The 15,999-nt window shown below is 38.0% G+C and overlaps 1 protein-coding gene and 1 non-coding gene across 2 annotated transcripts; one reads left to right on the top strand and one right to left on the bottom strand.

Annotated features, from left to right (window-relative positions):
* The first annotated feature begins 1,338 nt into the window (after window positions 1-1,338).
* On the top strand, window positions 1,339-1,411 carry Trnai-gau (transfer RNA isoleucine (anticodon GAU)). Its single transcript has one exon. It is a non-coding gene; the product is annotated as a tRNA-Ile (tRNA).
* A 5,688-nt stretch (window positions 1,412-7,099) lies between these two features.
* On the bottom strand, window positions 7,100-14,995 carry LOC139736086 (6-pyruvoyl tetrahydrobiopterin synthase-like). Its single transcript, XM_071646835.1, has 5 exons — window positions 14,893-14,995; window positions 9,552-9,631; window positions 8,557-8,579; window positions 8,061-8,117; window positions 7,100-7,329 (listed from the first exon to the last, which is right to left on the bottom strand). Exons 1-5 carry the CDS (start codon window positions 14,967-14,969, stop codon window positions 7,132-7,134), a joined length of 435 nt encoding a protein of 144 aa, XP_071502936.1. The 5' UTR covers window positions 14,970-14,995; the 3' UTR covers window positions 7,100-7,131.
* Window positions 14,996-15,999: the final 1,004 nt, after the last annotated feature.

Below are 15,999 nucleotides of genomic sequence, written 5' to 3'. Positions count from 1 at the left end.
ACAACTGAAGTTAGCCATATACCATCAAAATTAGTAACTAGAGAAGCACTCTGAGAGCGCACACCTCCACCACGCATGCAGCTCATTTCCACCACTGATCTTGTTCTTCCAGAGATATCAGTGATTTCCATCCATACTTACAGCATTGTGTGCTAAAAGTCGCCAGATTTCCCAATATAGAAGCCTTTGTTACGTCATAAACCCTCAGCTGCACGGCGCGCCTTGCCCTAGCAGAAACTAGGGCACGCACTTTAGTGCACGCATGCAAACCTCAAATACGCGCAGCCTGAACTCTCAAGTTCATTGACCCTACCTGCCAAAATATTAAAAATGCTTCATAAATTCCCCCAAAATTATCGGATTACTACCAAAATTTAATCATCTGTTACTTGTACTATTCTAAACCTTTCCTGCAAGTTTCATCCAAATCCGTTTGCTACTTTTTGAGTTATTTTGCACACGGACAAACTAACAAACAAACCAACGGCAACGCCTAACAACGGTAACGAAAACATAGCCTCCTCCCTTGGCGGAGGTATTAACTTATGGAACATATCTTTCAAATAACTGGGAACTCAAGAGCCATTGCAGATCTACACATGATTGATTACAAGTTGAGAGAAGTTGGTTGAGACATGCAGTTCCTAATCACTGCTGATCTTTTGTCAAAGTGCTAGTGGCTAGAGCTAGAGGGCACACGAACACACACACCAGCACAGACGCAGCGCGCAGCATCTCAGCTCAGCTCAAGCTCAGCCACTCACAGTCACACATGCACACACGTCGGTTTCTCAGCTCAACCAACTTCTTCTCTTAACTTGCCATTATCATTGCAATTAAAGTGGTACACTGATTCTTAGCTCCAGGTTAACTCGAAAGATACGTCGCACAATACTGGATAGCGATAGATAGCTTCGCCTTCAGGTCCCTCAGCTCAGATTTGCAGGCACGTTCGTTCCGCGTAATAGGTAGGTTCTGGTGTCACGATTTCCTATAGACGGGACTGAGGATACTTCGGCAATTCTTAAGCAGACTACATGATCAGATGTCGGAAGTACATCGAAACCAGCAAATTGACGTTGGAATGCAGATAACAGAGACAAAAATATACAGCAAGTATGAACTCTCATTCTCAGGAGCTCAGGAGGTTTTGCCACTTACCGTGAAGTTGATCAGAAAAGCCGAAAGGCCCGAATCCTTCATTCACTCAGCTGAGCAGCAATAATGATTAAAACCTTTTATCGACGATGTTTATCACCTTCAAAGCTATAGAGGGCAGTATAGTGCATCCTATTTTGTGCGTATAAATAGTTACTTAGTCCCATAATAGCAGCGAATGGTCTGTTAGCTCAGTCGGCAGAGCGTCGTGCTGATAACGCGAAGGTCGTGAGTTCGAGCCTCACATAGACCACAGCTTCTACTTTTGCTTTTTTTTTTTTTTTTTTAAACACTATCACTATTTTTTTTTTCTTCTTTAGCGTGTCTTAGCATTCTTATTCTTAGTCATCAACTTATGAATTTCATCCAAAAAAGGCCCAACAAAAATTCAATTGCCAATCTCATAAATTTGGCGATTTAAATTTTCCCTCCCACACCCTCTCTCCCTAAATCAATACAGCATGTACTGAAAAAGTGGATATTTTCGCTAATACTAATTTTTCGCTCCTGACTGGGTAAGGGTTTCACATGTTTATAATTCCGCGGAATCAATACATTGCGTACAGGAACATATGGCAAGCAAAAATATTCACATGCTTTTATTTTCACGGTGCTTTCTGGTTGCACGAAATACGCGAAAATTTCCACTTTTACAGTACCTGTCAGTCTCTTCATATGACATTGCTTAGGGTGCCTTGTCAAGCAAATTCTTCAGTGTAATTTTTGCTGCACACTTTATCAAATACACTGCAGTTAAAACTTATTCATGTCAAATTTGATACAACAACATTATCTTATTCAACAATAGTCACCAACTATGAGGGGGGAAAAAAGAGAACACATTGAAAACTAGAAAAGCACTATGAGAGCGCAGACATCTACCAAGCAGATTATTTCTACCCATACATGCTGAATACCCATGCATTATTTCTACCCAAGCATTATATTTACCCATTATTTCTACCCATGCATGCTGAATATCACCCAATTTTCCAATGTTGACGTCTTTTGTTTACATCATCAGATTAACAAATTTCATGCTGCCCAGCGCATAGCCCAAGAAGAACATGTGCTTTAATAGCTTGAAATACCTGGCATTTTTTAGTGCCATCTTTCATTATCTAAACTACAAACCACATCCTGTATAAATGAAGTAAATTAATCCATTCATCATTTGCATTATATACATACAGAGACTCCAACCCATTTTTGCAAAATCTCCCATTCTCACGCTTGAGATTTAATTTCTCCCGCCCTGGCTCTGTGTCTCCCGTTGGAAAGGATTTCTTACTTATTGCTATCGTCTGTTGAAAAAATAAGCCTTACAGCACCAGAGAGCATCTAGAAATCCAGGAACTTCACGCTTTGTACACATCAACTTGGAGTCTCCCGTTTGCTAGGGGTTTCAGGCGGGAGAATCTCCAGATCAGAAGGTGCTTTGGGTTGGAGTCTCTGTACATAGTCAGGGTGTGGGCTGCCCTCCCCCCCCCCCCCTCTTTTTTTTTGGCAGGATTATATAGGGTCTTACTTTTTGGGCCCCCTCACTTTTTTTCAGGAAATATAGGGTGCCACTTTTTTCTTTTCCTTTTTTTTTTTCTTCCTTTTTTTGTTTTGGTCCTTGTCGGGTGATGTAAGTAAAGAAGTGTCATCGCGAAAATGTTTAGACTTTTTTCTTTTGCTTGGCAGTCGATTAACCCCATAGATGGCACCAGAAAAATGTGGCAGCAAAATGTCCCCCCCCCCCCCATCATCAAAAAAAAATTGAGTGCCCTGCTCCCATAAAGTCAGCCCCCTCAATTTGAAAAACATAGCGCCCTCCCTGCTAGTAAATGTAGTGCTTTCCTACGTCATTGTTCTGTAAAAACATCTGAAACTGACGCAATTTATTATCTTTGTTAAATTAGATCAAATTTGATCAAAACTCTACCATATTGTTTATTTAGTATGTACGAAATGTACGGAATATATGGAATCCGCCCCCACCCCCCCCCCCCCCCCCCAATATTTTGTGCTATAATTCTGCAACGCGAGAAGACCTCGCCGCAAGGCTTTTGACTTTTTTCTAAGTGTCACGCAATTTTTTACACCAAATTTGCAATGTCTACACACAATAATGAAGCCACGCCCATTTTTATAATGGCATGTCACCCAAAATGGGCATAGTTTTGGGATTTTGTGTACCAGGTACATTTTCTATGGAAAACAGTGCTCTGTCATAAAACTCATAAAAACCTGTCTATTTTTACTATGTGTATTCCCCACTTTGATTAATTTTATGCTAATTATGGTAGAAAAGTGGTCCATGACAATTTCCATTGAAATAACAAAGAAAAGTACAAAAGTAAAAACAAAGAAATACATAAGAAATTCCAAAAACAATGAAATACATAAGAATTCAATGACTTTTGGTAGTTTTTATGATGCACAATTGTTGAATATGTCCAAACAGATATACAAACCCCCCCAAAAAATAGACTCTCAGTGCTTTTACTTTGTGTATTTTAAGCTAAAATTAGATGTTGTGCTTAATTTGCATAACTGATTGATTAAAATCAGAAATTGATAATTAAAAAAAAAATTAAGACACAATCTTGTAGATTACAACGTGGGTGTCGCGTGTGCCAAATTTCGTCGCAATCACGCCACTGGTGGAGATTCATGGGTGGTCCAGTTCATTTGCTGCCCACCAGAGTACATTCGAAAAAACAATAAACAGCATCAAATCAGCAAAAATGTGCATCAAAGCATTCATTCATCAGTAACGATCAACTCCTGATTCTTCAGGTGTGTGTACTTACACAGAGATCTCTATCTTAAATACAGCTGCACGTAAATACAATTCCTTATATGGTTAGTAATATTCCTGAATATATCCAAGCTGGGCCATCTTTCTCACTCCGTGGTGTCCCAGTGCTAACTAGGGCACGGCTGCACACTACTAGTAACCCATATTTTCTACTGGTCCAACCTGTCTGTCAGACCAGTAGGTACCCAGTTTTGTTTTGTTTTTTTCTTTTTTTACTGGTCCATTCCTGAAAAAGTTAGTAGCACTGGTCCGACAGTGATTTTTACTGGTCCTGAATCATCAGACTAGTGCCAGTGTGCAGCGTCTTTAGGTCTTTAAAGAAAGCAATAATAATTATGTAAGTACTGTAATAAGATCCTCTGTTCAGTGAGTGATTGGATGATATGAAAGGCTGGTGAGACAATCAATATGGAGAAGTGTTACATAATCGTGTTACATAATCCCTGTCAAAAACTTTGACTGACCTGACATGAAGTTTCTGGAGTTGGGTGTCTGGTATTAAAATCGTACAGAAGACTACCTGTATTGCAGTGATTTATATTGCTTACATGAATGCTTGTAACGTACGCTATAACAGTAATCATCAATCTTTTCCCACACAACATGTACATGTGGGACAATGAATTATATTTGAGAGCCTCAAATTTCATTATTTATGTATCATCCAACATTGCTGACACAACCTGCACTAATGATTGCACAAAATTTCATCATCTCCAGCTTGTGTTGCATATGAATACAATACATGTACATTCCAATGCATGCATGCCCCTATTGAAAAAGCTAAAATCTCATGTCTTATTGGATTTTATATTGCTCTTTTTATTTCCAGCAAAGACTACACAATGCCACACCAATATGTACTTCTAACATACACAGAAGCATATACAGTCAACCTTGCTAAAGTCAACCTAGCCTAAGTTGAATAATCCCCTAAGTCAAAGGTCTTTCTAGGGCCTCTTCTCTTTATATGATATGTATTGATTTTAATCCCTCATACATTAAATTTTCTCTAAGTCAAAGCTATTTCTTCAGTCAAAATGGATTCAACTTTATAGGCAAGGTTGACTGTAGCCTCAAACAGAAATAGAATCAATGTTCGTAAAAAAAAAAAAAAAAAAATCTGACCAAGCAAGTAGGTCTTAAAAATTAACCTCTTATTGCACTTGAACTTTGGAATGAAACTAAATAATCAGAAATTCAAACAACTGGTGGACATCATCATCAGTGATAAAAATGCAAATCAAATATAATAATCATAAATGCCCTATCACCATAATATCCTGTTAGAGTCATGAGAAATTAAAGTTGAGAAAATTACAAAGTAACGTGATGTGGGTGCACAAAATCAGAAATCTGGCATTTGTTCAAAAATCACAAGTTTCATGGCTGTATTTACTTCTTGTCCACATTTCAAAGCCCAAGAATATTTTCAAATGGGAACCTTGTTGTTGTCGGCATTTTTTTTCTTCAAACTTTTTAAGCATGCAACTTTGGGATGTGTAATAAAATTATATGTTTGGATGCTTCTGCATGGTCTATACCTCAAGCAGATTTCACTTTTAAAAAAAAGAATAAATATATAGAAATGTCTCCACTGCGACTAGTATGCCTCCGTCGTATCGCAGTATCTTTTCAATAGGTCTAAAGTGCATATATTGCTAATGTGAGACGTCAATCTTAAACGATTGGCAAATAATCATTACTTGGTAATCATACAGTATGTGACCCTGCACCACAAAAACCAACAAAAAAGTCGCCAGACATGGATTTTTAGTTATGGGCAGATTCTGAAAGAGCAGGCTTCAAAGGGACTCTCCTAACCTGTATATAAATATTGGAAAGAAAGCCCACATTCTGGAAAAGTGTGAATTAAGAAAAGAGGCTCTGAAGTACAAGATCCATTCAAGCACTTTAATCTTTACAAAGCTGTGCTAGCTGTGGGATGAATGGGACCAAAAAACAGGTTGTAAACCACCGCAGCAACAACAATGAAGAGATTATCAGATTAAGCTGAAATTAAGCATGCTCTATGAACACATTCCATTCATGATTAATGCTAACTTTCAAAGCAGTAGCATTATCCTTTCAAAAGTTCTTAGAGTCGAAAGTGAAGAGTATGCAAAGGATTTTAAAGAAATGAAAATTGGGCCTCTAAGTCATACCTGATCACACTATACTCTATCAAAAAAGGTTGTACAAAAACTGCTGGAACCCACTTTCCCATTTATTTTGTGATCCCTAACTTATGTAGAAGAAGAAAAGCTCTTCTAGAAAATATTGAAAACTAAAAATTGCCTTGGTTGACCCCTTTCACCTTTTTTGAGTCCTCACATAAAATCAAGGGGTGCGACTTTTTGTTGGTTTTGTGATGCACAGTCACAAATAGCAATTTCCATGATAATACTGTGAGCTACTTTCAAAACATGGAAAACAGGTAAAATTTTTGTATTTTCATTTGACCTTTCCCTCCTATGACCCAAAAAGTTTGGATGCTTCGAACGGTTCTAAAGTTACGTCATTCACACAATTGACTATGGATTTACAGACGGACAACCTTAAAACCGTAATGCCTCCACCCACCACTTTGTGGCAAAGGAATAAAAAAAATAAATAAATGTGTACAGGAGTTGTCCACACATTAGTACTGTTTATGGTTGTAGGTTTTAGGAAATGATGTAAGACCAATCAAATCTTATAGTAATGCTAAGGTCAGAAGAATTTGAGCAATTTGAAACCAGTGACATTCAGACTCTTTATCAGGTGTTTGTCAATGGATCCCATGAATAGTACTGCTGGTAACACTAGAATAATTCTGTCACAAGTATGGGCCAAAAAATCAGACCAATGGAAAAGTGAAAAAGGATAATGCCAATGCCAAAGGGACATTGCATCCCTTTTCACTGAGGCACAGGAGGTCAAGTCAATAAGTCAAAGGATTACGTGTATTCAGTCAATCTACATAACAATCTCTCCATACACAGCACAGAGACTAAAAATCTCTCTGTCCATACAGTAACCATTTATGACCACAGGCCAGCATTTCACAACTTATCACATTTAGCACAATTTGGCAGCATGACAAGAAAATCCAAAGAGAGGAATGATTGTTTTTGTGGGGTTTTTTTGCCCCTCTCCAAGCGCAGAAGCACTTCCACAGTCTTCCATCACTCCCCTCGGTACACAGCAATGTTTTTGTCTGTCTCGTGAACTTTGATCTCATGGAGCAGAGTGGGATCAGGTAGACACAGGGACATGCGTTCCCAGATGAAGCAGGCAATGTTCTCCACTGTGCTGACTTTTGTCTTAAAGTACTCCACATCCTTGTCCAAATTCTTGTGGTCCAAGAGGTCTATGAATCCAACCTGTAAAAATAGAGCAAAATTTACACACACTGTAAGAGGAGCAGAATATCAGGTTTGACTGAAAAAGGAAATGACATACTACACTGAATTCAAATGACATTTTATAGTGTTTCTACCATCTCTCAGTTAAAGAATTTACCAAAAACTGTCAAAAAACACTTATCTACAACTTACACAGGAATTTAAGCTTTGTATTCTCATACAATCTTCAAAAGAAAATTATATGTTGAAAAGTAAGTTCTAATTTCTAATAAAGTTTCCCCAAAGTGGCTACTGCATGGAATAAACTTTCATTCTTCAGAAGAACAAGATATTATACTAATATAGTTCTAAAATATTGTAAGGAAGCCTCACTTAACATATATCTGAACCAATAAGAAAAAAAAAAAACATTCAGCTAGACTTTTAACCCCCCCAAAAATGATTGTTTTCCCAGTTATCATTTCAAAAAGAAACATTCTAGACAGCACACAACATAAGATAAGTGCTTTGAGTCAATTACGAAGTCCTATGGTAAAGTGCAGGGCCAGCACCCCCAACCCACTTTTTTTTTTTGCATAATACTTAGGAATACATAGGGTCGTTTTTTGTTTGTTTTTTTGCTCGTCAGCTAAAGAAACCCATAAGCGGCACCAGATATATATAAACTGAACCCCCCAACACACACACCACACTTTTAAAAATGCAGCGCCGGCCCTGCAGTGTTGGTAAATTTGTCATTAACTCCTCACCTTCATGTACTCCTTCAAATCCGCAATGTTAATTACCATTCCAGTCACTGGGTCTACCTGGGGAAAAAAAAAAAGAAATTAAGAAGATAATCAACATATGAAAAACAACACAGGAAAGGAAAATGGATTTCTATGTGATCATGAGAATAAACCTTATCACATTCTTACAGCTGTGTATTATCACATCAGCATAAGTATTTCAGTGTCTTTGATAAGGGGCCTCTTGAATGCAATGAGGAAAATCTTATCTTCATCAATATCAAACCTTTATGTAACCACCTCCCCAAAATTAAATGGATACAACATCCGCACTTCCCCCTGGTAACAATTATGTATTTGACTGGAATCATTCTGCAAGTAATAAAAACATTCTTGTGCTTGCTTGCAGCATGTTCAAGCACCTTAAGTTTGTGTTTTTGTTTTTTATCTAAAGATACATTGTAGTTCTTTATAAATTGTCATCATGAAAAACAGAATATAGATGATGCTTCCTTACCTTTCCTCGCAAAGTCACTTCAACTGAAAATGAAAAAAAAAAAGAACAAATCACAGACATATTCAAAACAAATGAAAAAGATTTCTTCAAATGACTGCATTCATAATTGCCAGAAACACACATCACGTACATTGCATGGATGTATGATAATAAGTTCTTGGCAATGAAAGTGTGGTTTCCCGTACACTGTAGTAAGAAATCTAATCAAGAATCTACTACATGGCACAGTAGAAGTGGCACCGTAGAAGTGGACGTTACATTTATACAGACCATGAATAGTAACACAAACACATCATCTATTCAGATATGAAAATAATAACACAAAGGAAGTATTCCCTTGAATCCAAAAACAGTTTCACAACTCTATCAAGAAATAAAATGTCACGTGTATGCAGGTATGGGGTTTTACATCGTATATCACAGACTTACAACTTCTTAGACAGGTCTCTACACACACTGAAGCAAGACTACCGGTAAACTTCCCAATCAGAGCTCTACTGATTTTACAGTATACACAATTTACTCTCCAAAACTGCAAATTTAGTCCTTTACTTTAATGAGGAATCAATAGTATACTAAGAACTGAAATAACTTTTGAGATTACTACAGTATAGAGACCATCAGGTTAATGTATCTAGAATTAATGTATATCATACTTCAGGAAAAATTTAGTCAGTCAACATCAACAACAAAAAAACGGGGGAAAAAATTCTACTGACATGTACAAGGTAAAATGTCTGTATACATACAGTAATTATATGATTCACTGTTTACAGAAATAGCGTATTATTTTTTTGTTACAAGGAACATATGGCTATCTCTCTTGAATGGCACTTACTCGGTTTACTGGTATCTGTTATTTCAGGATAGCAGATCGTGGTACATACCAATAGACATAACCCAAACATATGCCATTTTAATGCCAAAGGAAATTGCTGGGGTCCCACATGACATTCTATGCAAAGCCCCACCTATTCAGGCAAAGTTCTACACACCTGTATAATTGTGTCCATGCCCATGTAGGTTATTGCACTTTCCATACAGCGCAGTATTCTCTTCATCACTGAGAGCTGGGCTGTCATGAGAGACAAAGTGTACACAAAAATATGAACAGAAAGTATGACCATGCTCTCTGATAGTACAAACTGAAAGCGAATCTCCAGGCAATTTGCACTAAATATTAGTAATTACTTGGTTATTAACAAGAAAAAGGCACTACATTATACATGTCACCACATTGAAATTTAAATGACTTGGTAAACTGCCATTACATGAAGTGGGTCATTTAATAACTGATATAATTGATTGCTAAATAGTACTGAAGGAAGTTTTGAGGAAGGTAATGCATTCATCTTTTAATTCCACACTATTCTTCACACTTTTTTGGAAGAAAAGATGCATACAAACTTGCAGAGGACAGTAAGTTGAATCCATACAAGTATTTAAAACTAATGCACTTCCACGTTTTTTGTTCATGAAAATGATGATGAACATGGTGCATAATCACAGGTTAGATGTCTGAAGATGCTCACAAGGTGAGATGATGTCACCTTTATAGCCATAAGTAATGTGACCAGTGCAGCCAACACTGACACATAAATACTGTGTACGCAATGCCAACAGAGACTCCAACTCTCCTGCTTTCGACGGGAGATCTCTCGCCGAAAGCCCATTTTTGCAGAATCTCCCGTTCTCCCGCTTGAGATTTAATTTCTCCCGCTTGAAATGATTTCTTACTTAATTTCATTGCATGTTGAAAAATAACCCTTAGATAGCATGATAGAGCATTTAGAACCCTAGATTGCAAGGAACTTCGTGCTCGTGATGTGTGCTTCGCGCACATCAAGTTCGAGTCTCCCGTTTGCTAGGGGATTCAGGCGGGAGAATCTCCCGATCAGAAGGTGCTTAGGGTTGGAGTCTCTGTGCCAATAATGAACAAGTTCACCAGGTTGAATGATATTGTAGTACCAGCGTGATCTGGTTGCAAACATTGCTGATTTTGTGATTTACATTTTCTAATCATATCCTTATGAAACAAGAAATAAAATGAGTTTGCAGAATTGCACAGTTAAGATATTTCGAAGGAAAAAAAACAGTAATACAAACTTCTTTGATAGCAAATACATGTGCATGCCTCTAGGATCTACTACTAGCTACTGCAGTACAGGTATCAAAGACGTGATATGCATTCATTTCCAGTAGTGTTATCGGTAATGAATTTGCCAAAGATGACACGGAGCTGAGTTTACTATACTGTATCAGTATTTTAGGCCTGTACCCCGAGGGGCCAAGGTCTTTGTAGACCAAAAGATCAGTCTGTAAACAAATTTATCGTTGGGGATGATGTTCTGCAGAGACTACGTCTGGCTTCAGAATCAGAATCTCTCTCCTTTCTAGTCACAGTGGAGAACCATCAAAGTAAAAAGAAAAAAAGATATAAACATGTATTAAAGAACAGATGGATATTTCTGTCTAGTTTTCGAGTAATTCTGGCAATCGTTTATTCCTAGATTTTAGGGGGATGAATTATTTTAGGCTTCTAAATTCAGCACTCTGAGGCCGAGGATTGCCATGAAACTTTACTAGTATTATCATTATATTTTTAAATTACCAATACCAGTGTGAAGACTGCACTCATCGTTCAAATGACGGCAACTGTGCACTCAAGACGTTCACCCTGAAAGTGTAGAGCTCATGTTCTGATAAATGTAATCTATATCTATACTGTGGAATGAATACCCTGCTGTGTTTCGTCTCCAGAGACCACTAATCACATCACATCTGATATGGAAGTAGAGTAGAGGACTGGTCGTGTAGTATTCCGGTCTCAAAATAATAGAATTAACTTCAACTTTGTTGCTTTATGTGCGTTGAGGAGCAGCCAGACAGAGGTTTTGAATTTCTCCCCACTCCATCTAATGACTATCCAATAAATCTTTGAAATTATTAATTGAGGTAACTTCAGAGTAAAGACATACAGTCTGTTGAGACAGGTGTCGGCATATTAAACACTGGCCAGTGCCACCAGCTACTTTGGAATATACAGTACATGTAGGCACCTACTGGTACATTTTCTCCCCCGGTGCAGGATGGTGGGCTAGGCGAAGCTTTCTAGCCTCTTCGTATCACTCAGTTCGGCGTGCTTGTCAATGCCAAAACCTTTATCGTGCGGTGTTTTTTGCGGCATATTTTGTTATTTTTATAAATGATTTGCCGAATATAATGAATAACTCAGTATTTACGTTTGCCGACGACACCAAAATCATCGGCGATGTCAGTACAGCCTCAAAACAGGAATCGCTTCAAACAGACCTAACTCATGCTGATGAATGGAGTAAAAGATGGCAACTTGATTTCAACGTTAGTAAATGTAAGATTCTTCATATTGGAAAAAATAACCCACACAGGGAAAACTACAGAATGAATAGTGTAGAGTTGGAAGCAACCAAGCAGGAAAAAGGACCTTGGCGTTATAATAGATGAAGAATTAAATCTCCATCAACATGTCTCAGCAGCTGTCCAAATCAAACACTTGGGATTATACCAGTGGCGTATCTGGGGGGGGGGGGGGGGCAAGGGGGGCACGTGCCCCTGGTGCCACTCCTTGGGGGCGCAAAAACGAAAAAAAAAAGAAAAAAAGAAGAAGAAGAAAAAGAAAAAAAAAACGAAGAAGAAGAAGAAGAAGAAGAAGAAGAAAAAAAAAAAAACTCGCCCGGAAGGGGGGGGGGGGCAGAAAACCAAATCAAACAAGAAAAAAACAAAACATGATGATGAAGCGGACAAAATAACAATGTTTATTGTGTTCACACAAGAATTCCATGTTCTGTCAGCTGAAATACAAAAATTTTCGGCTCGCTCGCTGCATTCGCTCGCCAAAATTTATATAAATAAAGAAGGTAAGAACAAAACGTGATGATGATGCGGACAAAATGACAATGTCTTTTGTGTTCACACATGTCATTTTATATTTAGCAGGCAAAATGTTTCATGGAGCAGCGGCTGCAATTTCTTTCGTTCTGAAGCGATCGCCAATTGGATCAAAAGAAGGCGCCAACGGTTTCGAACATACAGAGGGGGGGCGCAAAAAATCAAGCATGATAAGAACAAAAAGTAATGATGACGCGGAAATATACAAATTTCGGCTCACTCGCTCGTACAATTTAGAGTATTTTTTTCAAGTCCACAGTTTGTTGGTATAAATCGTTATCTATAAGGCCGTCACTATATCTTGATTAGAATTGTAAGATTCAATAAGCAAAAATGACAAGAATTCAATGTTTTGTAAGCTGAAATACAAACATTTTCGGCTCGCTCGCTGCGCTCACTCGCCAAAATTTATCAAAAAAAAAAAAAGGAGAGAAGAAGATAAGAACAAAACGTGACGATGATGCGGACAAAATGACAATGTCTTTTGTGTTCACACATGTCATTTCATATTAAGCAGGAAATTTAATGTTACACGGAGCAGCGGCTGCAATTTCATTCGTTCTGAAGCGATCGCCAATTGGATCAAGAGAGGACGCTAACGGTTTCGAGCATGGGGGGGCGCAAAAAAAACAAATCAAAAAAGATAAGAACAAAACGTAATGATGACGCGGAAATATACAAATTTCGGCTCACTCGCTCGTACTAATTTAGAGTACTAGTATTATAAGTCCTCAGTTTGTTGGTATGAATCGTTATCTATAAGGTCGTCCCTATATCTTGAGTAGAATTGTAAGATTTAATAAGCAAAAAATGGCAAGAATTCCATGTTTTGTAAGCTGAAATACAAAAATTTTCGGCTCGCTCGCTGCGCTCTCTCGCCAAAATTTATCAAAAAAGAAAAAGAAAAAAGAGATAAGAACAAAATGTGATGAAGACGTGGAAATATATAAATTTCGGCTAACTCGTGGGACTAAATTAGAGTACTTTTTAAATTCCTCATGCAGCTTGTTGGTATAAATCGTTATCTATAAGGCTGTCACTATATCTTGATTAGAATTGTAAGATTTGATTCGCAAAAAAGACAAGAATTCCATGTTTTGTAAGCTGAAATACAAAAATTTTCGGCTCGCTCGCTGCGCTCTCTCGCCAAAATTTATCCAAAAAAAAAGAAAAAAGAGATAAGAACAAAATGTGATGAAGACGTGGAACTATACAAATTTCGGCTAACTCGCGCGTACTAAATTAGAGTACTTTTTAAATTCCTCATGCAGTTTGTTGGTATAAATCGTTATCTATAAGGCCGTCACTATATCTTGATTAGAATTGTAAGATTTGATTCGCAAAAAAGACAAGAATTCCATGTTTTGTAAGCTGAAATACAAAAATTTTCGGCTCGCTCGCTGCGCTCGCTCGCCAAAATTTATCAAAATTCATTACATTTAAATCACCCTTGGAGCAAAAGACCCCTTTTAAGTGTTTGAAAAAGCATATCATGTGGACTTTGTTTAAAGTCCCTACCGGGATGAGGTTGGGGTTGAACACTTTTTCAGAAATTAGGGGCGCAATTTTCGCGCTTGCCCCGGGCGCCGTATTCCCTAGCTACGCCACTGGATTATACACAGGACATTCTCACAAATGACGACGGAAATACTTCCTATTTTGTTTGTATCTTTGGTTCGACCTCATTTGGAGTAAGGCAACATTTTATGGCACTTGAGATATAAAATGGACTCTGACAAAGTTGAAAGAGTGCAGAGAAGAGCCACTCGTATGATTCCTGAACTCAAATGTTTGTCATATGAACAACGCCTGGAAATTTACTCAACCTACACTCATTATACTACAGGAGACGAAGAGGCGACATGATTACCGTTTATAAATTGCTCAATGGAAAGTTGGGGATTTCTGGTGACATGTTTTTCGAACCAGCCATCCACTCATCAACAAGAGGTCATAGATACAAGCTCTTCACCAAACGTTCAAGAATAGAACTGAGAAGTACATTTTTCAGCCAGAGAGTAGTTGCCGACTGGAACAGATTGCCTGCTAATGTTGTTGAAGCTTCCTCGATTAATAATTTCAAAGATTTATTAGACAGACATTGGAGGGGGGAAAAATTTAAAACCTCTGCTCCTCAACGCACATAAAGCAACAAGAAGATGATTATATTATGTTGAGACCGGAATACTACAGGATCCAGTCCTCTAGAATCTACTTCCGTATCAGATGTGATGTGATGTGATGATGTGATGGTAGTCCAACAGACGTAGAAGCCGTACGTAGGGCGGCGCGACTTTTGCAATTCTGCACAGCGACCCTGTCACTGCTGTGTCTGTACGGTAATATCAAATTATCAAGTAAAATACCACGTAAAATAGTCTAGACTATGGCACTAAGTAACCTCTATACCTGTGTAGCCTGTGACATGAAGAAATCTTCTCAATCCTCGTCAGGTAAGCGATGGGGGTTTTCTTTTCATCGCACATTTTGAGGAACTGTAATGTACTGTACTCAAGCCTCACCACCAGCACTAGCAGATCCCCTGCGCACGTCTCAGCTCCACCACAAGCCTGGCCATCTAGCTCATCCTCAGCTCAGCTGCTGCTAGCTGGGCGCGGCGGGCTGCTCGGCGGCTGCATGATGCAGGTTCACCGAACCGCATCTCATGCTCATACAGGATCCGTATGTTGAGCCATGGAGCTAGCTACAAACGAAACTCCATGGTTGAGCCATGGAGCTACTAACAGAGATACTAACAGAGAGTAAGTTGAAAGTTGAAAGTTGAAAGTTTATTTACTCACAACCCAAACTCTGGGTATCGGAGTCCAATGAAAAACATATAGCACATTATAATATCAATAAATAATAATTGCAAATAACTCTGAAAAGTGTACAAAACAACTATAACAAACAAAATAAGAATGAAATGCGATTGATGAAAAGAAAAAAAAAATGTACAGAAATATACAAAATATACACGATATATAGTGAAAAAAAACAAAGAAAGGGAAATATGACGAGAGAGAGAGAGAGAGAGAGGAGAGAGAAAGAAGGGATATATGGAGATGAAGAGGGAGAGTGAGAAGGACACAAGACTGGTGAATTAACAAAAGATATACGAGTGACTTTTGGTTCAGGAAAAAAAGAAGAAAAAAAAGAAAACACACAAAGACATATGGAAATGAATTCATACGCTAAGTGAACAAGAAGGAAGGAAATATGGACGAGAAGAAGAAGAAGTAGAGAGGGGAAGAAAAAAGGAGGAGAGAATGAAAAGACAAATAAGTTACAAATCAATTGTAAAGAAGGCACAGCCTGTAAAAAAGGCATGTAGTATTTGCAAAAAGGATAAAAAATACTAATAATCTAAACATGTGTCATTATATAATTACAAAACTTGGATAAATTGGAAAGGACTGTTTTCTTTTGACAATTAAATAATTGATCCATCTTCATAGTGTTAGTGTAGCTCCATGGTTGAGCTAAGCTTTTGCTATATAGTCTTAGAATGTACGC

The sequence above is a fragment of the Diadema antillarum genome, unplaced genomic scaffold (genome assembly GCF_040938485.1).
Source record: "Diadema antillarum isolate AM-2024a unplaced genomic scaffold, OU_Dant_1.0 seq00000620_RagTag, whole genome shotgun sequence".
NCBI lineage: Eukaryota > Metazoa > Echinodermata > Echinoidea > Diadematoida > Diadematidae > Diadema > Diadema antillarum.
This window is presented reverse-complemented; position numbering and strand designations above follow the sequence as displayed.

Excerpts from the sequence above, each read along its gene's own strand:
- LOC139736086 (XM_071646835.1), bottom strand. The coding sequence starts at position 14,969 with ATGTGCGATGAAAAGAAAACCCCCATCGCTTACCTGACGAGGATTGAG. Across the intron at positions 9,632-14,892 it reads TCATGTCACAGGCTACACAG|CCCAGCTCTCAGTGATGAAG; the intron begins GTATAGAGGTTA and ends CTCTCATGACAG. Across the intron at positions 7,330-8,060 it reads ATTTGAAGGAGTACATGAAG|GTTGGATTCATAGACCTCTT; the intron begins GTGAGGAGTTAA and ends CTATTTTTACAG.